Raw genomic sequence first — 25,487 nt, 5'->3', positions numbered from 1 at the left:
ATTTTTAATATTAATGTCTATTAAATGATGATTTCTACTCATATAGTTTTTTGATCATTTGTATCTTTTATAAAAAAAAATTTAAATTACTGATAACAAAATTTTCATTGTGGGATTAATAGTTTTAGTAATTTATAATTTAAAAAAAATAAGTTGTCAATGATCGTTCAAAACTTTTATCAAAAAAATTGTTCAAAGTAAATTTTGAAACTAAAATATTGTATTTTATATGGTTTATAGTTTAATTTAAAACGATATATATATTAATCTTATTAATTAATTAAATTAGACTTTTTACTTATATAATTTTTGTAATCATTTGTATTTTGTTATAACAAAAATTTTAAACCATGGATCATAAAATTTGAATGTGAGACTTTTAACAGTTTTAGTAATTTATGGCCGTTTGTAAAAATTCAAAATATAACATATACATAAAAATCTAAATTTTTATTATATGGTTATTGTGGTTGTTTAATTTATTTAATAGCTTAAAATTAAACAAATATGATAGAAGATACACTATTTTTTTTTATCAAATTTCTATTATTCAAAATCATTAATTGCCATATATATTTTAGCCACATTAGGCAATTCCGTAAATTTTATTTAAGGAAATAATAAAGTACATTAATGATGAATTTATTGTTAGTTTAATAAAAAGCTTATTATATAATTAGATGGACCAACATATTTCTCTAATGATTCTAAGAATCATTCTACTGATGACATGTGGCTACAAAAAGAAGTTGTAATGCTTCTCAGATAATATATAGGGGATAGTCTAATAGTGCACAACACACGTTAGTGTATATATATATATATACATAAAATCTGAGAGTGTAAGATAATCCTATTTCACTTAAAAAAAGAGATTTCATCTATTTACATAGTTATATTATAATAATATAACTAAAATTATTAAAATCTCATATTAATTTCAAAACTCACAAATGTAACTTTAATATGATCATTACAAAACTCATAAACTAAAATGCATAACATAAATACAATGTATTTACTTTATATGACAAATCAAATAGTTTATTTAATTTTTTATACTAATAAAAAGTATATGAAAAGTTTAATCACATTTTTCTGGGATTTTACTGGATCAACATGTGTCGGTTCACGGGTTAATTGCGGGTTTTTAGGTTTTATTGCATTTTTAGTTAATGAGTTTTTTCATTAAATCGAAACCATATTATATATGGTTACCAAATTTAACGTTTCGACTGCGGGTTAAATCGTGTATGAAAACACTGCTTATATCTTAAGTCGTCTATAAACCACATATATACCCAACTAAAAGGAGTTAAATACTTTGTAAAAGTACCATAATTTTTCACGCCATCTAAATGTAGTGCATTATTAGTCATCAACATTTGGTTTCAGTTTTTTTTTTTTGGTTTTTGGTGTTGTATTTCTAGAAATTTAGAAATTCTTCAGGTACTTACAAAGTATAGTTCGGTTTCAGTTAAGTTATTTTGGTTTCTGCTTTGGTTCGGGTATCAAAGTTAGGAACCAGTTAATATCCAAAATAAATTCGGGTCCAATTTGTTTCCAGTTCGATATGGTTTTTGGTAATTTCAGATTTATAATAAAAATATTGGATAATTCGGGTTGGTTCGTTTAAATATCGGGTTATTCAGGTTGTTTGGACAAAAATACGAATAATTCAGATAATTTTTAATATTTCTAATAAAAAATTGGGTAATTCGTTTTTTTGGGTAAGTCGGTTTATAAATAATATTTTTAGATATTTGGCTATTTCAAAATTAAATATAACAAATATTTGTTGGTATATAATTTGTATTGTAAAAAAATTAGATACTCTTAGTTTTCGATTATGTCCTGGTTTTTTGGTTCTACAGATATTCGATCCGTTCGGTTATATATGAAATTCAGTTTAATTTTGTTTTTTTATGGTACGGTTCAGTTTCTTGGTTTCCGATATTTTATCTTATATAAAAAATTGTGTAAAAATAATTTATTTAATTCTAAAATAAACCCGCGCTTCTAAAGCGCGGGTCAAAATCTAGTTAACTCATTAAATGAAACACTCAAAATAGTCGAATAGAATTTGAAACTGGACCAAGCCAACAAAGACACGAGTCTGATTCTAAGGACACCAATAGTAACTTAAGACGCACGTTAAACAGCTAATGAAATTTTCAAAGTCCAAAACCTTACAAAGACATGATTATTATTGTTGCTCTGAAATCATCTTAAACTAGACCTTGCTCAAGGACCGTGCGAAACCTTGATCCAAAGTAACAACTCAAGGAAAATGAACTCCGGTACTTCCTCCACCAGCTCCGGCACCAATACCACTGCATATCCCGTTTCCCAAACCACCGCCTATTCCATTTCCCAAGGCACCACCACCAAGTCTGTCACATCCCGGTTCTCCCAAACCGGAATGGTTTTGTTTTTCTTGATTATTAACTTGATTTAGACCAAAGCCCATTAGCTTTTATCCTTCTTTTCTGGTCCGTGTAGTAAACCCTAAGGTTTCCTCATCTTTTCTTATAAAAAAGAACCTCCTCATTCTCTTCTCTCCCATTAGAAATCAGAGCGAAGCCTTGCAGAGTTCCAGAAAGATCTGAAAACCCTAGCCGTCAAAGTTTCTCTTTTCTTCTCTCTCGCCTGCGTCTCTCTCTCTCTCTCTCTCTCCTTGGTGTTCGCCGTTTGCTGAAGGCTGGAGCCAAGCCGTTGGAGATCCCCGATGAACCGATCCAATTCTATGTCCAGATCTCTCCTTGTCTTCTTTCTAGATCTTGTCGCTGGTGAGGTAAGGAACCCTAGTTCTCGTTTCCTCCATCTCTTTGTTCTCTTTTATCTTGGATCTCTCATCCCAGATTCTTTGGTGGTAGCACCAATCCTTTTTGTTGTAGATCTGGTTCGTGGAAAGCTATAAGCTTCAGATCTGGTTCTACTCTCTTTTCCATTCTCAGATCTAAGGCCAAGGTGAGAGCTTGTTGCAATCTCTATCTCCTTCTATTATTATCTCATCATGGTAGAAGTGTCTAGGTTGATCATTCATCCTTATTTGTTACTTTCTATAGATCTACTAATATAAATAACTATACATATGATATATATAAATATCTTGATGCTTGATCTGTGAAAAACATAGATCTATTTCTAAGGTTGTTAAAATATGGTTGAATGATGTTTGAGGATTGAATGTGATGATTGTATTGATTGGGGTTATTATTATAAGAGGATGATATCTTTATAATTGGGAGATGTAAATGAGTAAGAGAAAGGCTTTAAGGCCTATGTGTGCCGGTGTAACGTGGTGGAATGACATATATGTATGTCTCGGGTGTTACATATCGTTTCTTGTTGGGTTATGTGGCAATCATTTGAGTTGGCATGATTCATCGCCGAAGCGGGCATGCGGCGTGCCTGTAAATGAAGTAACGTAGAAGCGTGATGTCGTGGAGACTACGTGGAACGTATGAACATGGTGGCGGATCAAGCGAGAACCAATGTCGGTAACTTGACTGCGTGAAGGCGTGAGACAGCGTGATGTCGTGGAGACAACGCAACATGGAAGTTCTCGCGCGACAACATGAGGAACGCGGGTACCGATTTAGGTGGCGTGGTCTCATTGTTGGCACCGCCGGGGTTTATCCTCGTTTCTTGTTGATTGCTTTCGATTTACTGAATGTTAAAGTTAGATGCTTATGCTATGTTGTGTGATGATTGTTGGTGATTGATTTCGGAGCTCCTGGAGCTTCTCTCACTGAGTATTTGTCGAAATGCTCACCCCTCCTTCTTCCCTTTTCATTTCAGGTTCGGCTCATATTGGTGAGTTTTTGTCAAAAACATCTTGGGATCCTAAAGACACATTGTTTCGGCCTTGTGGCTGGAGACAAGTGTCATGATATCGCCGACCATTTCAGCTATGCTGGATCAGGGTGTCACAAAGTCCACCAAAACCAAGATTACCACCGGGACCAGAAACACCACCACTGACGCCACCAAAAGGTAAACCATTGTCTCCGATGCTAGAATACCCGCCACCGTATCCGAGGTAGTTCTTCTGGTCAGAGAGTCCTCCTGGGTTGTTTCTTGCTCCAGAAGCAAAAGCTGTGGCTAGGGCAAGAACCAAGAAGAGTGTGAGAAACCACTTTGCCATAATCTTACTCAAGAGGTTAAGAACGGTAATATTGATAAAATAGTTGATTATGTTTGTTGCCTTGCCGGGAAATCTGGGAGATTTGCTGGGACCTTTTAAAGGCAGAGACCACATACAGAAAAATGACCTGTGTAGATAGTTATTGCCACTGTAAATGCTATAACCAAACGCTCTGGTATCAAAATTAAGTTTATTTACATTGTGAAAGTGACGGCTGATTACGCGGTATTGTGAAATGTTGATAAAAATGACTTTTACATGAAGAAAGTATGTTTTAAAATGTGTTTTTTTTTCAATGCGTAATAGAAATTTGGTGCATTTTAACAAAATAACTAAACCGTTGGCGTTAAGATGATATACGAGTTTGATGATAGACCAAATAAGAAAAAGAGAAGGTGTAGGTAGGGTCTCCTGTTTTACAAAGATGTAGTTTAAGTTTCTGAAATAATGTATGCACACTTTCGTTGACAGAATCATGAAAGTTAACTACCATAATTATACCATGAGATAATTAGCATACATGGTAGTAGATGTATTTCGTTTGGTTAGAGGCTATAATACTTCAGTTTCAAAGAAGCTCTTCTAGAGCTGCATATTTATGGATCTACCTACTGGTGGTTGTAACTATTTTTTAATCCCTTATCGGAGTTAAGTCGATATATGTATACATATATATATATATATATGTGCGTGTAAATATTTGTAATAATTTAAAACTCATGATTCATGATCTGCGAATAGTTTGAGCTCCCACCGTATAGACCCTGCCACAAAACAGCCCAAGCAATGCATTATACTGTAGTCATCACATAATAAGATATACTCCGACAGTCCGACGATATTTGAGTGTCAACTCGATAGAAATCTATCTGTTGTGACCCATTAATAAAAAGTTATGTCCAATTAAAAATAACTGAATTTTATATAACTGCATTTAATTATATCAAAACACTAACCACGTTATAACTTTTTTACCAAAAACAGTTATCAGGTTTTCTTTGAAAAAACTTTTTATGATCATCAATTAATTTCCCAGTAACAAATAACAGAAGTCAGACATGAATACAGAGTACAAACTACAATCGATCCATCTGTGGTTTCCGAAATCACTTTGTAGCTGCTTTCCCTTATTCCACTTACCGGTCTGAGACAACAAAAATTAAGACAAAGGCCCTGTAAAACACGGGTAAGGCATCCAAGTTTGTCGTAATTTTTTTTTGAGTTTAGAATGTTTAAAACTGATGTTTTATGGCAGATCTATGTATTTGAGACATAATTAATACTTAATCACACAACAATTTGATACTTTACAGGAAAATAGTTGATGACCGCCATGAAAATAGATTTACAGAGTCAAACCCTAAAAAAAGATTCAAGGGAAGATGATGCAAAAATTACAATTATGCCACACATTAAAACGATAAATTAAATAAAAACGCAAGACAAGTTTTTGTCGTATAGAACCAGGGAACTAAGAGCATGATTAACCCGGGGTTCTTAGGATGAAGTTCTTACCGGAAGTTAAGAAACTTTTTATTAACTTTTAAATAAAAAAGTTAAGAACCGATTCTTAAATAATGACTTTAAAAACCGGATTTTAGTTTTTTTAATTAAAAGTTAAGAAACAGTTTCTTAACTTCCGTTAAGAACCTCAAATCCGGGTTAATCATGTTTTAAGCGATTGAGCCAACAACATTTGCCACCAGACCACTGAAATTTAATATTATTTATTCCCATGTTTATTAATTACAAAATCCGGTTCAACCAATTCCAAGCATAATCGATTAATTTTGATTCTTAATAATTACCATAAATGACATTTCTTGATTAGTTCCTGATTTTAGTCGTTTGTAAACCAAAATCATTTTTCTTCCTTACTCACAGTTATTTTGTTTTCATTATACACACTTGCTATATTTTCTATAGCATTTATAGAAATAACTTTACAAAAATAATTTTGGTCATTTATATTATTTCTGTTCATATTTATAATTTACATTTAAAATATACTAAAAACTAAGTATTCTGTAAATTTTTGAAAATCCGGTTGAACATGTTTGACCAGTCCCAGTAAGCATAACAAATCAATATCCGGTTCGATTTTCAAAACATTGGTTCCAGTTCAGTTTTCTGGATAATTTTGCATAATGTATATAAAAAAACGAATAATCCAGATTTTTCAGTATAAATATAGAGTTGGGTTTTGGATTAAAAAGTATCCCAGTAATTCGGTTAATAAATAGCATTTTAGGTATATTTGGTTAATTATAATTAAATATAATTAATATTTGTAGGTATACAATTTTTATTCTTAAAATTTGGGTTTGCGGATTAGTTCTGTCGTGATATATATATATATGATTTTTCTTGATTATTTATGAATTCGGTTCTGATTTAGTGGTTTCAGATAAATGTGCGTAGACCTATACAATATTTTATATAGAAATTCATATATATTTTTTTTCTTAATTTCAAAAATAAACTCAGGTTTACAAAGCGCGGATCAAAATCTAGGTTTTCTAGGTTTTTGTTTAACAATTAGGCCATGAGTCACAATATTTTAAATAAATACAACGGGGTTTTAACAACTAAAATGAGCCTTTTCATTTACATTGGGTCAAAATTTACAAAACTTATTTTTAATTGCATGACAAATTACTATATGTAATAATAACGTTATTATCATTATATGAAATAAATTCATGAAAATTCAGTGAAAACATATAATTGTATCTATTTAATTACTAAACAAAATTGTAACTATATTTTGTTATTTTTTGAAAAAGTTTTAACTGTTTAAGAATAAAGTGCCAAATTAATGTGTCAAATGACTATAGTACAAGTGTATAGTTATGCAACATCATAAATTCAATACAATTATTAAAAAAAAATTACTTATAATTTTTTAAAAAAAAAATTTACACAAATATAATTAGAAGTAAAAACAAAAATATGATTACAAAAAACACAAATATGAAAATTAAATTTCTAAAAAAATGTAAAACAAAAAATATAAAATCTAGTTAACCTCTTAATTTTTAAACAATATTGTATCAACATACAACAACTTTCAAATCCAGTAAGATTTTGTTTTTTTAAAGGGTTAAACTAACAATATTTGCTGTCGATTGTTTGTTTTTATTTGGGTTAAAAGCCGTACATTGTTGGCAACATGCAAGTAAATAAATGCTTAAATATAACAACGTATAAGCTAATTTTGTAAAACTGAATCCCGGCCATAATGGTTGACAACAAAAATATCTTGGTCATATTTTGTTTTTTTTTTTACAATGGAATTCAACAGCTGAAATTAACACTATATATGACATATATATGTCAACTTTTACAAACGAGATTAAGTTTGATATTCATGCATGCAAACTGCAGTTACATGATCGAATATCTTGGAGCACAAAGTAACACGATTTTCCACACGAAAAATACTCTATTTATTGATAGCACAAGGTTTCTCACAAGAAATTAATAACAAACAGCATGAAAAATAGACTTGAAACATAAAATTGGGAAAAACAACATGATAAACTGAACAAATATAAACCACTCGATAAACGTTTATATCATCAAGGGTGAGGAAGAACGCCACCGCAATCGCTTCCACCGCCAATTCCTCCCAAGCCACCAACTCCGCCTATGCCACCTACACCGCCGAGTCCACCTACGCCGCCCAGTCCACCTACACCACCACCAAGATCTGAACCACCACCAATTCCTCCTATTCCACCACCGAGACCTGAACCACCGCCTAGACCACCTACACCACCGCCTAGACCACCTACACCACCGCCTAGACCACCTACACCACCGCCTAGACCACCTACACCACCGCCGAGACCACCAATCCCTCCGCCTACTCCACCTACAGGTAGAACTCCAGCGACGCCACCTACTCCACCGGCTACACCACCAAGGCCTGCTCCAGCAGCTCCACCGACTCCAGCAAACGCAACAAAATTCTTTTGGTCGTCAAGACCAGCTCCGACATTCTTGGCCGGGGTCGGTCTTGCGGCGGTGACGGATTGAACCACCGTTAGAGCAACAAGAAACACTGCTAAATACCTACTTGCCATCTCTTGTTACTCTTTTGTAACTTAACTTTGTTGTGTGTTTCTGTTAAGAAGAGCTAGAGAGTTCGTAGTGAAGAGTGCATAATACATTGGGAGGTTTATATAAGAGAATGTTTGGTTAAAATTAGGGCAATGGAGTGGCAGATGGATAAGCAGTAAATGAATGTCGGTACATCTCATCTCTTATTTGTTCGATGCAGATTCCTCCACGTGTAAATTTACTTTCTACCACTCTATATGTATAAAATTAGTTAGGGTATTATGACTTACAAAGTGACAAATGGGGAAAGATATTGTAACTTTGGAATTGGTTTAATCTCAGTGTCAAAAGCTATGGGGTTAAAATATACTCATTCTGTTTCAAAATAGATTATGTTTTGGAAAGTTTAAAATGTTTAAAAATACTTGATGTTTTGATATTTTTATATTAGTTTTAGTTTTATAGAAAATTGTGTCACTAATAATATTTTATAGTTATTTTTGTGATTGGTTGAATTAGTTTTACTTTATATTTTTAATGTTACCTTTTAGAAAAAAAATGCATGCTTTAATTTTTGTGCATTCACTTAAAACATCAAGTATTTTGAAACAGAGAGAGTATTAGATCAACCTTCCCGTTTTAATTAACTTTCTTTGTTTGTTAGTAAAATATATGTGGCGCTATTAGGATTTGCGCCATCATTCCTACGCAGACCATTACACTTGACATCAAGTGTTTATAATGATTCTCATATAAACGAACGATCTGTAATACGCAATAACTTGGACTCGTATACTCAACGTATATAGTGGGTAGTTTATAGTATATTACATACATATACAAAATACAAATGCAGTAAATGAGAGCATGCTGAGCATGAGGCTGTACCCAAAACCCAGAGTTAAAGAGCATGTAAATGCATTGAATTGACAGGTTGGAAGGCAAAAAGAGTAATGTGGAGATTAACAAAGTAAACCCGTAATAATTAGTATTTCTCGAAAAAAGGGTGTAAGAAATTAAAGCATCGTGACAGGCTTTGTAAAGTTTGTTTCAAAATTCTCCACATTTTAAACTATGCATTGAGAGAAAACAAGCTTAAAACATACGAAACATTTGATTTGTTATTGTATACTATTTTAGAAGGGTTTTAAACGAGTCTCTTATTTAGGCATACGGACTTGGAAGGACGATCCATAGATAGTTTTTTTGCCAAACCGATCCATAGATATGGTCAAAATCTTTGTTGAAAGCTACACACCCAAACAAGTGGAATATAAATGGTCAGTGAAAACAATAAATGATCACGAGATTTCGGTCAGTAGCATAATGCATCTGCATATTAAGAATGACAGGCTGAAACCGGTAACATATAGTTGTTCGTTGGGCCTTACTTATTGTTCACTTATTAACCTCTTTAATGCTTTGTTGTTCTCATATCAAACGAGTTTCATACTAAAAAATTATAACAGAACCAATTGTTTGTTGTCCCTTGCTAAATTTAACTGACCAAACTAAAATCCAAAGACTACTAGATAGCAAAACATTATACATCTTAACACATCTGACTGTCCGGACCAGTGGCGGATGTAGGAGGCCATTTAGACAGGCCTTGCCCATCTAAATAAGATTTTTGTATTATTTTAGTTTTTCGGGTATTCTTAGAATCAACGGTACCAGAGCCAACACTTTGGTTTCTTAATCAAAGTTTGATCCTATGGCGATTTTATATGTTTGTCCCTCCTCTTACGAAAGCTTCTTTTGTCAACATGAAGAAATTGTTTACAGGAAAATTGTTGGAGATCCAATCTTTTATCTTTATGATGATGAAGGTAGGATTCAATTCTACGGCCATAAACTTGATGCCCAAGAGATATAGAATCCAGGAGATGAAGTTCCTCTCCAGAAAATTAGGTTTCTTCTTGTGGAAGACAACAGCTTGGAGACAGGCAACTCACGGTCTAACGATTGTGGTACCAGTTGCGCTTTGAAGAAAACTGGCCCAATAAGAGCTTCCACACACAATCGTAATGACGAGCACATTGACTTACCATCATCCACTCTCATGTTGATCACGTGGGTTAAGGCCAAGGGAGAACAAACTTATATTTTCCTATTTGGAAAATATTATCAATGGAAAAAGAAGAAGAAAAAAGAGAGGAAGGCAACAACCGTTACATATCTAGAATAAATATCTTATTTATTTAGTGTTTATTTAGATTTTATTTATTATTAAGATAATTATTTCTAATGTTTTAGGGTTTTTATGTTTTCTTATATATAGTCTTTGAGGCTATAGTTTTATGATTTGATTAATAAAAGTTAAGAGATTTCTCTTTTATTCTTTGTTTTCGGTAGATCATAGATGATCTCAACGAATTTAAGAAGACATTGATCTTAGGTATTCTTAGACTAAATAAGATCTTTGTATTATTCTAGTTTTTCGGGTATTATCAGAATCAACGGATCTCTAGTTCTATCGTATAAAACTTTCGCTACATACTACATGCATTAATTGTTTTCTTGATTTTCTACACGTTTTTTTTGCCTTTATATTTTTATATATAACTCAAATTTAGTAATCCAAACATAATAAGAAAATTACTCTAAGTAGTGATGAACTCTGCTACTTTGTTGATTGTTTCATGTGTTTTCTGGTCTTTCTTTACAACCAATCTTTATGGTAATTTCTTTTTCTAAGTTTTGATTTCGAATTCACTAGACCTAAAAATCACTCATTGTAATCATTAGTGTAAAATGATAGAGTAGTATGTTCTTCAAATCATATTTTATCTATGATAGTTACATTTAACCTGGAATAGTATATGTTGATTTTCTCACTTTTCCTTAGATCTTTAGAAAACAGATATCTACAAAAATGTTACATCATTTGTGAAATGATTTCTAGACGATAGAAGGAAAAATATAATATCTAGAAAAAATTATCGTTCAACATATGTTATTGGGCCATCGAGTCTAAACAAAATTACTTTTATAATGACTAAAGTAAATTGAGTTATTCTTGGGTTCACCCCCTAGGATGAACCTTTAGGTTCACCAACCAATAAAAAATTGTCATTTTAAATCTAGTATCTTTTAATTAAGGAAACCAAATAACTTGGCAAATTATATTATATTTTCAAAATAAAATTTAAAAATAAATAAAAATAATATATAAAAAACGAATTAAAAAAAATAATGTTGTCAACAAAACACTAAACCCTAAACTCTAATACTAAACCCTAAACTCAAATCCTAAACCCTAAATCCTTGGGTAAACCCTAAATCCTTGGGTAAACCCCTAAACCCTTGGAAAAATACTAAACATGTTGTCAACAAAACACTAAACCCTAAACTCTAATCCTAAACCCTAAACCCTTGGGAAAACCTTAAACCCTTGGGTAAACCCTAAACCCTTAGGTAAACCCTAAACCCTTGGAAAAACACTAAACATTTGGATAAATTCTAAATTATAAATCTTAAACACTAAACTCTAAATCTTAAAAATAAATTTTTTTTTAAATAATCTTTTTTTAGAACTATTGTTATTTTTATTTATTTAATTTTTTATTTTTTTATTTTAAAAACATAATATAATTTGGCAAGTTATTTTGTTTCCTTAATTAAAAGATACTAGATCTAAAATGACAACTTTCTATTGGTTGGTGAACCTAAAGGTTCACCTAGGGGGTGAACCCAAGAAAAAGTCAAGTAAATTACAGTATTGTTGTCTTCAGATATCTTTAAACCTATGGAAATAGGGTCCATCGTAGATCAAATATCTTAGAAAGTAGAATAATATCTGATATGCTAGGTAAAACCTCTCAGGCCTAGGTCCCTATGCACGCCGCTTTGATGGATCTCATCCGTTTTAACTCCGCCGTTCAGCCTTCTTCCTCCTGAAGCAGATCTTCTCCTCTGCCATGCTCCTGATGAGGACTGCTCCTGCCCCGTCGCGCTTCAGGCCTCCTCCCGACCCACCACCGTGTGGCCACTTCCATGGATCTCTCCAGCTTCAGCCCAGTTCTTCAGTCTCCAACCCTATAAAGCAGCTCTCCTCTCCCATGGCTCCGGTGGTGACTGCGTCTCCTCCATCGCCACTCCATCTACCACCTCCTCCGTTGCGACTCCGTCTTCCTCCAGATCCGCCGCCGCCGTGGTCGTCTGCTACTGTGCCGTTTGAATCTCTCTCCCCGCCGGAACCACCGGACCCTCCCGACGCTTCCTTAAGTCTCGTCATTCATCGGCTATTTGACACACCATTCACCCTTTCTCAAGCATCTTTCAACATTCCAAATCTGGCTAGTGATGGTGTTGTCTCCCTTGTGTTCGTTGATGGCACAATATTTGGTTCTAAGTGTTTATATCCTGAAGTATGCAGTGTGATTTTTAGCCGACTTGTTGTTTGGAGACGTCACTGTTCTTCTCTCACTTGTGTTGGTTCGCTTACTCCCCCGTTCATTCTGGTTTGTCTCCTCTCCTCAATCTCAGTTTGTTCTCTTGTAGAATGGTCTGAGAGGTTTGTTGTGTATGTAGCACCAGATTTGTCGGTTATGGACTTAGATTACAATGTTCCAATGAACTTTGTTTCATTTGGTTCTACCTCTATGCCTGTTGATGACTCTCAGGTCACCTTAGTGCGATCTTCTACTGCAGTATGCAGTCTCCTTAGTGTATTCAGTCCAGCTCTTGGTGCTGTGATTTCATGTATCTTTCTTGGTGGCAGATTGAAGGAAAACTCGTTGATACGCTTATCCCGGTGAATCGGGTTATGGAGGAATTTCATTACCCAATGGATTCCTTTGTGGAGCAGTTTCTTTTCCCAATATTTCTTTCTATGTGGAGTGAATTGGATGGCCAAGCGTCGCTAGTATTGCAAGGATCTTCTCCTGGCTGATGCTCTTCTCTGCCTTTGTTGCCTTTGTTGCAGTGTTTGTGACCTTTGAGGTTACACGGTATGCAATTATTCAAGAAGATTATGAGATCTTTTGATTTTTTATGGTCTCTTGTAATGTTGTATATCGTCAATCTATCTTTTGCTTAATTTATGTTTGGTTTGTTCAGCCCTTAGTGGCTTTGATGTACTCTCCTTGTGGAGAAAAACTCTTTTAAATTTCTAATTAAAACTTGGTTTGAACAAAAAAAGAAAGAAAGTAGAATAATATCTAACCTCTACTATGATAATATATTCAAATGGATAATACATTATATATACATTATATAGTTATATATGACTTTAATAATCCCACCACAATTATGTTTATGATCATAAACAATTTTTTATTTGTGTAGCATTTTCAATAGTAGAAGAAAATAGTATGGGACAAAAGCGATGTCAGAAGACGATTGATGCAGCCATTTTTTGTCAGATTAGCAATTGTCGAACACATTGCTACAATTGCTATAGTCAGCAGAACGGAGTTGGAAAATGTTTTGACGATCCCAAAGTTCCCGGAAAATCTAACTGCGGTTGTACTTTACAATCCCCCTTGTTAAAAATATATTAATTTTAGAGTCATTTAATTACGTATATATAAACCATGATTTTATAATTGGGCAAATCTCCAAAATAGCACATTTCGAAGTTTATATCACAAAAATAGCACTCAAAAACTAAAATGACCAAAATAGCACATTTCTAAGTTTATCCTTTGAAAATTTTAATTTTTTTTATTTTTCAAAATTTGAAATCTTATCCCCAAAACCTCATTTCTCAACTCTAAACCCTAAACCCTAAACTTTAAACCCTAAACCCTAAACCCTAAACTCTAAACCCTAAACCATAAACCCTAAACTCTAAACTCTAAACCCTAAACCCTAAACCCTAAACCCTAAACCCTAAACACTAAACCCTAAACCCTAAACCCTAAATCCTAAACCCCACCTTTTAACTCTAAACCCTAAATTTGTGACTTTTGATAAAACATTAAGTGCTATTTTTGTGACTTTTGACCTTGAGTGCTAGTTTGGGAAGATAAACTTGATTTAGTGCTATTTTTGTCTTTTTCTCTTTATAATTTGTAAAGTATTAATATAAGTATACAGTCTGTAAAAAGTATTTGTAATGGCTACTGTTTATATTCCAAAAACGTCTATTTTTTTTTTTTGGTTAAACCATTCTTCATTAGATATTAAACGTTATCAGCCAAAGAGTTCCTCATCCCACTGGGTGAGTTAGAAAGTACAAACAGAGCATTCTTCGCACTACAATCAGCAGCAGAATTATAAGCTCGAGAGATAAACTTAAAGGAGATAGAGTTGAGGGAACTGCTCAACGCGCAGATGTCATGGAGCAGTCCTTGAATTGAGATCACAGAAGAGTTTCCTGTGAGGAGGCCAAATAGACAGCGAGAGTCTGATAAACAGACTGCGTCCTTGTACCCCAATGAAACAGCCTGTTGTAGGTCTGATTTTAGAGCCAGTGCTTCAGCTACCAAGACTGATGCAACATAACGGCGACTCGATGACCCTTGGAAACTTACAGCTCCATTTATATCAGTGGCAACCCATCCCAAACCGCTATCACAGGTGGTGCTATTCCAAGCAGCGTCTGAAAAGATGAGAAGAGCGTTTTGAGGACCTGCAGGGTAGTGATTTCTGGTTCGGTGGTTGACAGTCTTTGGGCGAAACAGAGTTAACTTTGTGCTGAGGTTGGGCAGACTGCCATTCCTTTGCCAGCTTAAGTGCATTCATTAACATCTCTGATTTGGAAAAAGACTTATCTTAGAACATGAATTGATTCCTGCTTGTCCACAGAATCCATAATATCCACGGGTAGAGGGGCGAAGTTAGTCCAGTTGGGGGGAGGTTGGTCATTTTCATGCAGCCTTTGAGTAGATTTTCCATTGAATCACACACCTCCGGGGCTGGAACAAACAAAGCAGGGGCGAGTTTCCACACTCGTTTTGCGACAGGGCATGTGAACATCACATGGAAAGCTGATTCTATGTCACCACATCTCTTGCATTTTCCTTCCGCTGTAATTCCCCTTTTTACAAGCGTTTCTCCAACTGCTAGAGCATTATTCTGCATAAAATCTTGGCAATATAGACGTATATAAATATTGATTTTATGCTAATGATATAGACATATATAAAAATATTGTTTTTACACATGCATATGCTAAAAGCCTAGAACCTCTGTCAGCGTGCTATCCAAAATTAAAGAGAAGAAAATAACATTTGTAGGAAGAGCAAGAACATGATCTGGTTAAAATATCTCACAAGAACATTGTTTACATGTCTTTTAAATTTAAAAATTGTATTTATTAGCTAATATATAATACTACTCTGTTCATTATATTGGCGGCAATTAAGTAACTCACTATTAATTAAGTAACTCATGGCAATTTTTTATAATTTAAATAAGAGCGATGATTACACTATGTAGTTGATTTGATTGGTTAAGATAAATAGAGAAGTTAAGGAACGAGAATCACGTTTTTCCAACGTTAACGCCTGATTTGATCTTTGACTCAAAAGGGTCCGAATCTCATCAGAAAACGTAAGCAATGGCGAAGAAGAATGGAGTGACGATGGAAGTTGGGGAAGATGGTGTTGCTGTGATCACCATTTCGAACCCTCCTGTTAACTCTTTGTCCAGCCCAAGTACCAAAAACCTCAAACTTTTTGGATCGTTGACTTTTTTACTGAGCTGGGTTGGTTTTTATATATCTTTCAGTTCTTTCTGAGTGGAATGAGAAGCTTCAAGAAGCTAATAAGAGGAGTGATGTTAAGGCCATCGTCTTGACCGGTAAATAAAACAAAAAATTGAAACTTTGAGCTTCTATCTTTAGATTTTGAAGGATTGTATGGGTTTTAGTGTGTGGGTTATTGAGTTTTATGTGATGTGTAGCATGGCCGGTGGTCTGTGCCAAGCCGGATGAAACTTTCGTGACTCACGCCTCTTTTAAAAAACTTATATATGCATAGACCATCAAATTTGTAAAAAAAAAATTAGGTCTCTAAACTATTGAAATCTTTATTAAATCGTCTAGAGCTCTCGAAGTCTTAGGGCTGGCCCTGATGTGTAGTAGTCTTATAAAGATCGTGAATTTCAATCCTTTTTTCATATCTTAGTTTGGTGTTACTGTCCTTGATCATTTCAGGGAAATATGGACTGTATAGCGTTCATCTCTTTAGGAATGCGTTTTGATTAGTGTGGCTCGTTAGTTTTGGATCATGTGTGGTAGCCTTCTGTCTTCTTTCTTTAAGCTAAGGATTTGCCACTTTCAATCCCTTTTATTCTTTGGTGTTTTTAGTTTGATTAGTGTCCTTGAATACATTGATCATTTCAGGGAAAGGTGGAGTATTCTCTGGTGGTTTTGACCTTAATATCTTCCACCAAGTTCATAAGACTGGTACCAAAGTTTCTTCTCTTAGTTTTTTTTTAGCCTGAAGCATGCTGTGTTCTGTGTATTGACAAATCTTGTTTCTTGGCAGGTGATATGTCGCTTATGCCTGATATATCCTTTGATCTTGTGGGCACGCTGATGGAAGGTGACTTTAGTTTCAGACTATTTTTCTTTGAATTCTCAATAAGATTAGCCTGCAACTGTTATACTGATACTGGTTGCTGCTTATCAAAGACTCTAGGAAGCCCATTGTTGCTGCAGTTGAAGGAGTAGCTCTTGGTGGTGGTTTTGAACTGGCACTGGTGTGAGACTTTTCAAGTTTATTTATCTCCTCTTCTTTCTAATGTTGTTGTGCTGATTATTCTGTCATTCGAAATTCTTTTAAGGCGTCTCATGCTCGTGTTGCTGCTCCTAAAGCTCAACTAACCTTACCGGAGCTGACACTTGGACTTATTCCAGGCTTTGGAGGTAAAGATTTGTTTGTTCAGCTTCATCTTATTGTTTTATCAATGGATACCATTCAATAACCAAGCTAGTTTTGTGTATCAAGGAACCCAACGTCTTCCTAGACTAGTAGGCCTTGCTAAAGCAATTGATATGATACTGGTATGGACTCACTTACCAACAGTTCCCTTAGTATGATTTGCTTGGCTAAGTTTTTTTTTTTGTAGCTTTCCAAGTCGATATCGTCAGAGGAGGGGCATAAACTGGGTCTCATTGATGCTTTGGTGCCTCCTGGAGATCTGTTGAGCACGTCAAGAAAGTGGGCTCTAGACATTGCACTTGGACGAAAACCCTTTTTGCGCTCACTATACAGGACGGACAAGATTGGTTCTTTATCTGAAGCTCGTGCTATATTGAATAACGCAAGACAACTAGCTAAGAAAATAGCCCCAAATATGCCTCAACACCATGTTTGCATTGATGTGATTGAAGAAGGAATCATCCATGGCGGATACAGTGGGATTCTTAAGGTAAACTTTTCCTTAGGATTTGATGCTCACTGTATTACTACTAGTTTGTGCACATTTGAGATCTTGTTCATTGATCCACTATGCAGGAAGGAGAAGTTTTCAAGCAGTTAATACCGTCAGACACTGTAAAGGCGCTTGTTCATGTTTACTTTGCACAGCGTGCAATATCAAAGGTGAGATTGACCAAACCTTTTAGCTGTAGTTTCCTTTAGGATTAAGTTGCACTGAGTTTGCGGCTCCTAGTACTTCTAGTTTTCCACATTCAACCTTTATCATTGGCATCTTTTTAACCACTTGTCAGGTGCCTAATGTAACTGACGTGGGATTGAAACCGAGACCAATGAAAAAAGTTGCAGTTATTGGTGGAGGTCTGATGGGTTCCGGCATCACTACTGCTCTACTCTTAAGCAATATAAGAGTTGTGCTCAAAGAAATAAACTCAGAATACCTTCTGAAGGGAATAAACTCAGTTGAAGGTTCTCATCTTATCTAGACCATATCCATTTGAGTATCTATCTGGTCAGACCAACAATATAAAATGGTGTTCTTAGATGAAATGCTGTGTATAGACACATCAGTGAGTTGTTTTTGAGCCAAAAGAAGCATGCATACCTTATGATGGAATAACAGATTATATAGTTTATTCATGTTTTTTCTTTTCTTGTAACAGCAAATCTCAATAGCTTGGTGTCCAGGGGAAAACTGACACAAGATAAAGCAGAGAAGGCATTTTCTTTGCTCAAGGGAGTACTAGACTACACAGATTTCAAAGATGTGGACATGGTCATAGAGGTCTCTCTCTGCCTTCTCTTTGGTTTCAGTTATATCCAAAATCTAGTTAGTATAAATACTCCCTCTGACCATAAGCCACTGCTTCTGGTATCATTTTTCAGGCAGTGATTGAAAACATTGAGTTGAAACAGAAGATATTCATAGAAATCGAAGAGGCATGTCCATCACATTGCATATTGGCGAGCAATACATCAACCATCGACCTCAACGTGATAGGAGAAAAAACTAACTCAAAAGATCGCATTGTTGGCGCACATTTCTTCAGGTCATTCTTCACTTTCAATGTCAATAATACTTTTATCCTTTTCGTATATTAAATGTAACTAACAAAGGTTTGCCTTATCTAACAGCCCGGCGCATATTATGACACTTCTAGAGATAGTCCGTACAGAGAATACTTCTCCGCAAGTGATTCTTGATCTCATGGCGCTTGGAAAGGCCATAAAGAAAGTTCCAGTGGTGGTTGGAAACTGCATAGGCTTTGCAGTGAATAGAACATTCTTTCCGTATGCACAAGCTGCACATATGTTGGTCAATCTCGGTGTTGACTTGTTCAGAGTGGACAATGTTATTACCTCTTTCGGTTTGCCCTTGGGTCCTTTCCAGTATGTCTATCCTTCTACTTTGCGTGTATGCGTTGCTGTATGATTAACTCAGCGAAGTTACTTCTCAGGCTAGGTGATTTGGCTGGACACGGTATTGCAATAGCAACTAAGGATATATATGACAAGGCCTTTGGTGACCAGATGTTCAGGTCTCCATTGACTGAGCTTCTGCTTAAGAGCGGGCGAAACGGTAATGTCATTTGCTATTGCGTTTGCGATTTTCTCATGTAACATCTGCTGCTTCAGGCAAAATCAATGGGAGAGGATACTATATATACCAAAAAGGAAGCAAACCAAAACCAGATCCATCAGTGATTTCAGTTGTTGAGGAATCAAGGAAGCTTACCAATATCATGCCTGGTGGGAAGGTAAAGAAAAAAAGAGGTCTTACCAAACATAAGTAGTATTACTATTTGGTAATGTATCCCTTTTCCTTGTTATACAGGCTATAACAGTAACTGATAAAGATATTGTAGAGATGATCTTGTTCCCTGTGGTTAACGAGGCGTGCCGTGTCTTAGATGAAGGAGTTGTGATCAGAGCCTCAGACTTGGATGTTGCGTCTGTTCTAGGAATGAGTTTTCCTTCTTACCGGTGAGGACTTAACGCATAATCCTTTGTTATGGTGATGATCATATCTTATGGTAAGCCCTTTCTGTTTGCTTGTTGCAGCGGTGGAGTTCTTTTTTGGGCAGACACGGTTGGACCGAAGTACATATATGAAAGGCTCAAGAGATTATCAGAGACTTATGGCGGCTTTTTCAAACCGTCCAAGTATCTGGAGGAAAGGGCAATGAGAGGAATGCTTTTGGTAAAAGTCCCCTCATGATCACAGTCTCAACTAAGTCCTTCTGCGTTGTGTTAATTCATGATGTAACTCTGTTTTTTTGGCTGCAGAGTGATCCGAAATCATCAAGGTCTCGGCTGTAAATGCACAAGAAAAGGGAGAGCTTAAAAGAAGTGAGCAAAATAACATAAGTTTATGAAGAAAGAGAGGCTGAAGGAGTGAAGGTGTTCATTCATGAATCATAATCAGAAATAATAAACAATGTTGTTTCATAATTAAACCATCAACATAAATTTACAGGGAAATCAGCCAATTCATATATCAACAGAGGGTCGCGGTTCCGATTAGTACATGGTCTTATCCATATAAAAAGTTTTACTAATCAGTGTTTTTTTTAAAAAACCAACTTTATATTGATGTATCAAGTTATTCATCTCCAAACCGGATATTTAACCGACTTCAAAGCTGAGTTTGATACGAGTAAAATATGGCACAGTCAAACCGGAAAATCACAGCTAGACAAGTTCACAAACAAAAGAAAAAGCAGTCAAGCTCATCCAGGATGTCTTGAAGTCTCTGTCTCCTCACGACGACCAGACGAGCAAAGGGCAACACGTCGTCTTCAGGTAACAAGCACATGCGAGACATCAGACGAAGGTAGGAACGATGGAGCCACTCGATCAGTTCCCAGTGGTTAGCGAAATGAATTGGTGGATAAAATAATTGTTTCGAATACAAATAGTGTTTTATGTTCTTAAGTGTTTGTAGTGACTTAAAATTATGTAATAATCAGAAATAATAAATAATGTTGTTTCACAACTAAACTTACAAACATGTTAGTATCAATATATCATAATCCTAAATTTACACCAGCAAAAGAGATTTTCTAAAACAAAGAAAAGAAAAACGGGGAAAAAATAACTTGACACAGTAAAAACTTGTGTTTAATATCTAATTACATGTCAATACACGCAATTGCCTTTAGAAATAAATGAAAGAAAATGAATAATACATGACTCGTTTTCTTCTATTAATGTTATATCCAAGGGTTGATGATGGCTATATCTCCAAAGTTTCATTTAGAATTTTCTTAAGAAAAGAATCCAAGAAATTAACATATCTGAGATTAGAGGGAATGACGTGATTGAAAACGATGATGCATCATCAAACAAATCATAAGAAATGTTTCAAGTGAAGAGTAATAAATCTCATAGCTAAAATTGCAAAAGAAACAAAATATGTTGCAAGTTTTGAATTTTTCTATATCTAGTACATAGATTAGATTTAGATGTATGTGGTTACAAAGCATATGATCTTTGTTGGTATTGTAGCAACTTCATAAATCTGAACTTTTTAATTTTGTTGAAAATTTATTTCTCGTGTTTTTTGACTTTTTGGTCAAAAATTGTTCAATTTACCAGAATTGACAATCAATAGTTATCAACTTTTTCCTTTTATCATGAATTATCAAAACACTTTTCTAGTTTTATCATACAAAAAATAAGTTCATGAGTTGCTCTTTAGATGTGTGTTCATTCTCTAATAGGCTCCAATTGGTGACCATATTTTAGGAAAAAATGATCATGAATTTTTTGTTCCTTTAATTTTATACCAATCACATTGAAATTTTTTGTCAATTTTATTACATATAGGTCCCACTGAATATTTCTCTTTTTCTCATGTTTAGATGAATTAATAAAGACATTTATTCCTTCTAAATTTTGATTAGGAACAAATGGAATTTTTTAAAGAAAAACATTCATCGTATTTCTTTTTTTTTTAATTCATTTCCTCAAATGAAAACATGTTCATTTATTTTTCAATTTATTTGATTCATCTAAGTGCTACCAATTGAGCCATAATGTTTTAGTCTTCGTACGTTTATGTTGCTCTCAGAAATATTAAAAATTAAACTAAACAAAGAAAACAACTTAATAATATGATTTATATAATTTATTTATATGTCGCTTTGCTTATTGAAAACCTTAGAACACCAATATGACGTTTTTGAAAATATAATCACCCAAAATAAAAGTAGAGAAAATAGACTATTTAGGCTAACACAACCTACATAATAAAATAAAATTAAAAAGGAGAAAAGTTTCATTCATGATTCCAACTTACTATTAAGTCTTGTTGCAGCTTGTTGTTTATGTTCTCTGGTAAATTATTTTCTGTCATAGGTTGAGTATCTCTGATATTATTTTAAAAATCAATATTTTTATGTGTCGCTCGCATATTGATTTTTAGAATGGTTAATTATAACTATAATCTTAACAATTTAAATTTATTATTAAATATCATTATTAATATCTTTTATTTTTTGTTAATATTTGTTTCTAAATCACCTTATTATCAAAAAGACAATATCTTTAATATATATATATATATATATATATATATATCATTTTCTGTTTAAACCATGTAATTTAATAAAAACACCTTTAAAAATAAAATAAAAATGAATTTAATATATAAAGGTATTATCTTTAATATAATATATCAATTTTATATTTAAAGCATGTAATTTAACAAAAATGAATTTCTTTTATATAAATAAAAAGAATATAATATAAAAGATAATATCTTTAACATAAAATATAATATTTTTATATTAAAACATATTCTTTAAGAAAAAGAATTATTATATGTATTAAAATATATCTAATATTAAAATGGCAATATACATGATAAAAAATATCTATAATTTATCTTATATTTGAAACATGTGGTTTAATAAAAACAAATTTCCTTTAAAATATCAAATTCATTAAGAAAAATTATAGACTAGTCTTAAACAGTAATTTTTTTCAATTTTAGAATTTTTCTTACTTTATAAGTTTTATAAATAATTTGTGTGTTTTCAAAAACTCACAAATTCCAACAATAAATAAAATATAAAAGCATAACTAAAATAACCAAACAAACGCTAAGACATTACACCAAATTAAAATAAAATTAGAATTTTAGAAAAATATCATAGCGTAGTTGAATAGTTTGCAAAATCAAGTAGATTAAAATATCACAAATCAATAACTCATAAAACAGTTTTAACTAAAATATTAGAAAATATAAAACTACACAAAATAAAATAAATATTAATAAACAATTGTAACTAAGTTTCTATCTTCTTTTTTTTTGAATGAATAGTTAAGTTTCTATCAGCTAGTACTTTATTGATTCAGAGGGTCTTTCTTCTCCGGTAAAGCTGGAGGTTTATGCGGATGATGAGTGCTTGAGGTATTTGTTGTGGTCTGCATCGGCTGCAACAGCTGCGGTTTGTTGACTGTAGGTTGAGTAGTGGCTCCATTCACAATTGGTGGTACTTGCTGTATCCCATTCTCCATTTTCACAGTCTCGGTTGCGCTTGGGGGTGACTGTATATGCCTTCTTGCTAAATATGAACGCTTTGATTCTGCAAAAACCAACAAACTTAACTGACTTTAGAGAAGAAAAGTTGCTTCAATGAGTTGGTGTGTGAAGCACAAGAAACAACACTACAACAGTACCTTTTAATTCTGCATAAGAGATAAGACGACTAAGGCAATCTCTGAGCTTGGTTAACACCACTCTCTCCAGCTCTGCGTAATCCTGTGACTGCCCCTGTGAGTTTGTTCTGCACCCACTGGGATCTACTGAACCATTAGGTTCAGATGCCGCCACCATGAATATAGTGTCTTGTTCATCATCACACATCAAAGCCAAAGTTGATGGAGATAGAGGCTTTCGTCTAGACTTATCAGCTTGGTTTCCATCAGGTTCAGCCATCTCGACATCACCTTGTGAGTTTTCTTGTGCAGAAGAGGCTAAAGAAGTTTCGGTTTGATCTTCAACCCGGTTATCATTTCTTTTATCTAATAAGTAAAATTCAAAGGAAGATCAATGAAACAATACGCACAGAGCTGAAACCACATCAATACAGAGTTTTTTCACTCAAAAGTTTCACCTGTTAATGCCTTTGCTGCTTCTCCGGCTACAGCGACCAACACAGAGCAAAGCGCTTTCACATCCTGTGGTTGAATTACATCTGCTAAGAGAGACCTATAAAAGAAATACAACATACAAGTCAGTGTTATGCAGCAGCTCTTTGGATCAAACAATATAAATTGTGAAACCCCAGAAACTTCACCTATATACAAACTTTGATGGACCAGTTGCTGGAGATGTATCTGTGGTGGCTTGGTTGAAGGAAATATCTTGGCCTCCTTTCCTTCTCTTAGGAGCTGGATAAGGAGCAAAGCCTGAGGAGCCAACAGCGCCAGTAATGGCCGCATTTGCTGCTTGTTGGAGGTAAGCCATGTTGTTGGCAAGTTCACCGTGAAAAAGAGCTTGTCTCTCCTCACTTCCGTCAAAGTTTTTGCAATCTAAGCATTTGCAGTTCTCGGAGCAAAGAATGTTTGCTTGAAAGCACTCACAATACTTCTTAAGGCATCCTGATTTCTTGCAGTTGCATCCTTTGTTATGTTTCCCTAACAACACCATCTCCTCCTGCAAAAGGACAAAATCAACAGTTTAAGCATCTCACAACACTTTTTATCAGTAACATTGATGATCCTTAAACTGCTAACCCTTTTATCCCTCACGCCATGTGGACTGCTAGCGATTTTCGGCCTGAAGGCATTGGGATTCCGCTCCAGAGTTGCTTCCACAGCGTCTCGTCTTGCAGGTTCATTGTCAACGTTGTTGAAACAGTTGACACAGTTACAACCGTCACAATATGTTCCGGACGCAAAGCATTCACAGTACCTGACAAGATAATAGTGTAAGTTTATGGAGGTTCAATAGCTTAGAACAATCCTTAACTATAACCAACACATCTCTTGAAAACTAAGAAGGGATAGTTCACAAATAGAGAACAACATAACAAGTATTGATAAATGCTAGTCCCTAAAGATGAGTGGGAAGGCTTACAGTTTCAAGCAGCGAGAATGTTTGCAGTTACAGTGCTTCTTCTTTTGAGGAGTTCCATCCACAATAGGTCTTGGTCTAGATTTTGGAGATTCCTGCTTTCTGCCAAAAAAAAAAAAAAGGTTTAAAATTTAAAAACCATTTGTCATCATCCCAAACCAAAAGTTTCAATTTTTTTTTCAGAAACTAGACTTACGGAAGCCTGACTGGCGCGTTGAGGATTTGTGATTGTGACGTCGCCACCGGATGAAGCCGCGATGTCGTTACTGTTACCGGTGAAGGAACAGAGGAAGTGACGGCCGCAGGAGAGACGACGGTAGGAGCCGGTTTAGAGAGTGAATGTTGATCTGAACCACCAGTGAAGTCGAGTTGCGTTGCTGGATCCCTCGCTGGGACACCAAACCCACCGTCATTTTTTGGCGGGAGTTTACCTCCTCCGCCGGCGTTACCCATCTGAAAAAAAACTGCGAATCTCGAGTTTTTTTCGCGGGGGGTACGGATCTAGGTTTTCTGAGTGTGATCTCTGAGCTGATTTGTTGAATTTCTATTTTAGGAAAGGGAAATAGAAATCAGAAACCGATTCGGCGGCTGTTAAAGCTTGGGACTTTTGAATTTGATCCGAGAGAGAACGATAGGGTTTTGATCTCTCTCGATGACAAAGAAGAGAATTGAGGAGTTAAATACTTTGGGTTTTGTTCTTCTTCTTCTTCTTCTTCTTCGTCTTCCACAGCATCCCTCCTCCCTCTTCTCTTAAACATATTTTGAAATTTCAATTTTTCTAGAGATTTTATTGGACGGTTAGATTCTCATGGGAGTCTGATCGTACGGTTAACGTTAGATATGGTGATCCGACGAT

At 34.6% G+C, this 25,487-nt stretch overlaps 3 protein-coding genes and 1 pseudogene across 4 annotated transcripts; 1 reads left to right on the top strand and 3 right to left on the bottom strand.

Moving 5' to 3' along the window:
• Positions 1 to 1,389: 1,389 nt before the first annotated feature.
• LOC106410088 lies at positions 1,390 to 7,396 on the bottom strand (annotated as a pseudogene).
• A 179-nt stretch (positions 7,397 to 7,575) lies between these two features.
• LOC106409077 (glycine-rich protein 5-like) lies at positions 7,576 to 8,322 on the bottom strand. The gene has a single exon (XM_048763201.1). The coding sequence runs from the start codon at positions 8,236 to 8,238 to the stop codon at positions 7,732 to 7,734; it is 507 nt and encodes a 168-aa protein (XP_048619158.1). The 5' UTR covers positions 8,239 to 8,322; the 3' UTR covers positions 7,576 to 7,731.
• A 7,183-nt stretch (positions 8,323 to 15,505) lies between these two features.
• LOC106409243 (peroxisomal fatty acid beta-oxidation multifunctional protein AIM1) lies at positions 15,506 to 20,160 on the top strand. Of its 2 annotated transcripts, none has more exons than XM_013849901.3 (18): positions 15,506 to 15,819; positions 15,893 to 15,964; positions 16,509 to 16,571; positions 16,654 to 16,710; positions 16,800 to 16,867; positions 16,952 to 17,033; positions 17,116 to 17,171; positions 17,237 to 17,539; positions 17,626 to 17,712; positions 17,841 to 18,015; positions 18,210 to 18,331; positions 18,433 to 18,596; positions 18,682 to 18,936; positions 19,005 to 19,126; positions 19,183 to 19,304; positions 19,382 to 19,530; positions 19,609 to 19,747; positions 19,834 to 20,160. In XM_013849901.3, the coding sequence occupies exons 1-18, from the start codon at positions 15,723 to 15,725 to the stop codon at positions 19,864 to 19,866; spliced, it is 2,166 nt and encodes a 721-aa protein (XP_013705355.2). In that variant the 5' UTR covers positions 15,506 to 15,722; the 3' UTR covers positions 19,867 to 20,160. The 2 variants fall into 2 exon arrangements, with proteins under 2 accessions (XP_013705355.2, XP_048619157.1); XM_048763200.1 differs by having other exon boundaries at positions 15,709 to 15,819; positions 16,320 to 16,571.
• A 2,556-nt stretch (positions 20,161 to 22,716) lies between these two features.
• Positions 22,717 to 25,387, bottom strand: LOC106409371 (protein tesmin/TSO1-like CXC 5). Its single transcript, XM_013850019.3, has 7 exons — positions 24,828 to 25,387; positions 24,635 to 24,733; positions 24,292 to 24,469; positions 23,853 to 24,211; positions 23,670 to 23,764; positions 23,233 to 23,577; positions 22,717 to 23,138 (listed from the first exon to the last, which is right to left on the bottom strand). Exons 1-7 carry the CDS (start codon positions 25,082 to 25,084, stop codon positions 22,897 to 22,899), a joined length of 1,575 nt encoding a protein of 524 aa, XP_013705473.2. The 5' UTR covers positions 25,085 to 25,387; the 3' UTR covers positions 22,717 to 22,896.
• Positions 25,388 to 25,487: the final 100 nt, after the last annotated feature.

The sequence above is a fragment of the Brassica napus genome, chromosome C7, assembly GCF_020379485.1.
Source record: "Brassica napus cultivar Da-Ae chromosome C7, Da-Ae, whole genome shotgun sequence".
In the NCBI taxonomy this organism is placed as follows: Eukaryota; Viridiplantae; Streptophyta; class Magnoliopsida; order Brassicales; family Brassicaceae; genus Brassica; species Brassica napus.
Note: the sequence above shows the minus strand (reverse complement) of the source record. Positions and strands in the feature narration are given on the sequence as shown.

What these genes read in the sequence shown, in the direction of transcription:
- LOC106409243 (XM_013849901.3), top strand. Translation starts at nt 15,723, where the DNA reads ATGGCGAAGAAGAATGGAGTGACGATGGAAGTTGGGGAAGATGGTGTT. An exon ending in TTGCCCTTGGGTCCTTTCCA is followed by an intron (nt 18,937 to 19,004) that starts GTATGTCTATCC and finishes GTTACTTCTCAG; the next exon opens with GCTAGGTGATTTGGCTGGAC. An exon ending in ATGAGTTTTCCTTCTTACCG is followed by an intron (nt 19,531 to 19,608) that starts GTGAGGACTTAA and finishes TGCTTGTTGCAG; the next exon opens with CGGTGGAGTTCTTTTTTGGG.
- LOC106409077 (XM_048763201.1), bottom strand. Translation starts at nt 8,238, where the DNA reads ATGGCAAGTAGGTATTTAGCAGTGTTTCTTGTTGCTCTAACGGTGGTT.
- LOC106409371 (XM_013850019.3), bottom strand. Translation starts at nt 25,084, where the DNA reads ATGGGTAACGCCGGCGGAGGAGGTAAACTCCCGCCAAAAAATGACGGT. An exon ending in CATTCTCGCTGCTTGAAACT is followed by an intron (nt 24,470 to 24,634) that starts GTAAGCCTTCCC and finishes TTATCTTGTCAG; the next exon opens with GTACTGTGAATGCTTTGCGT. An exon ending in CTCTTATGCAGAATTAAAAG is followed by an intron (nt 23,139 to 23,232) that starts GTACTGTTGTAG and finishes TGGTTTTTGCAG; the next exon opens with AATCAAAGCGTTCATATTTA.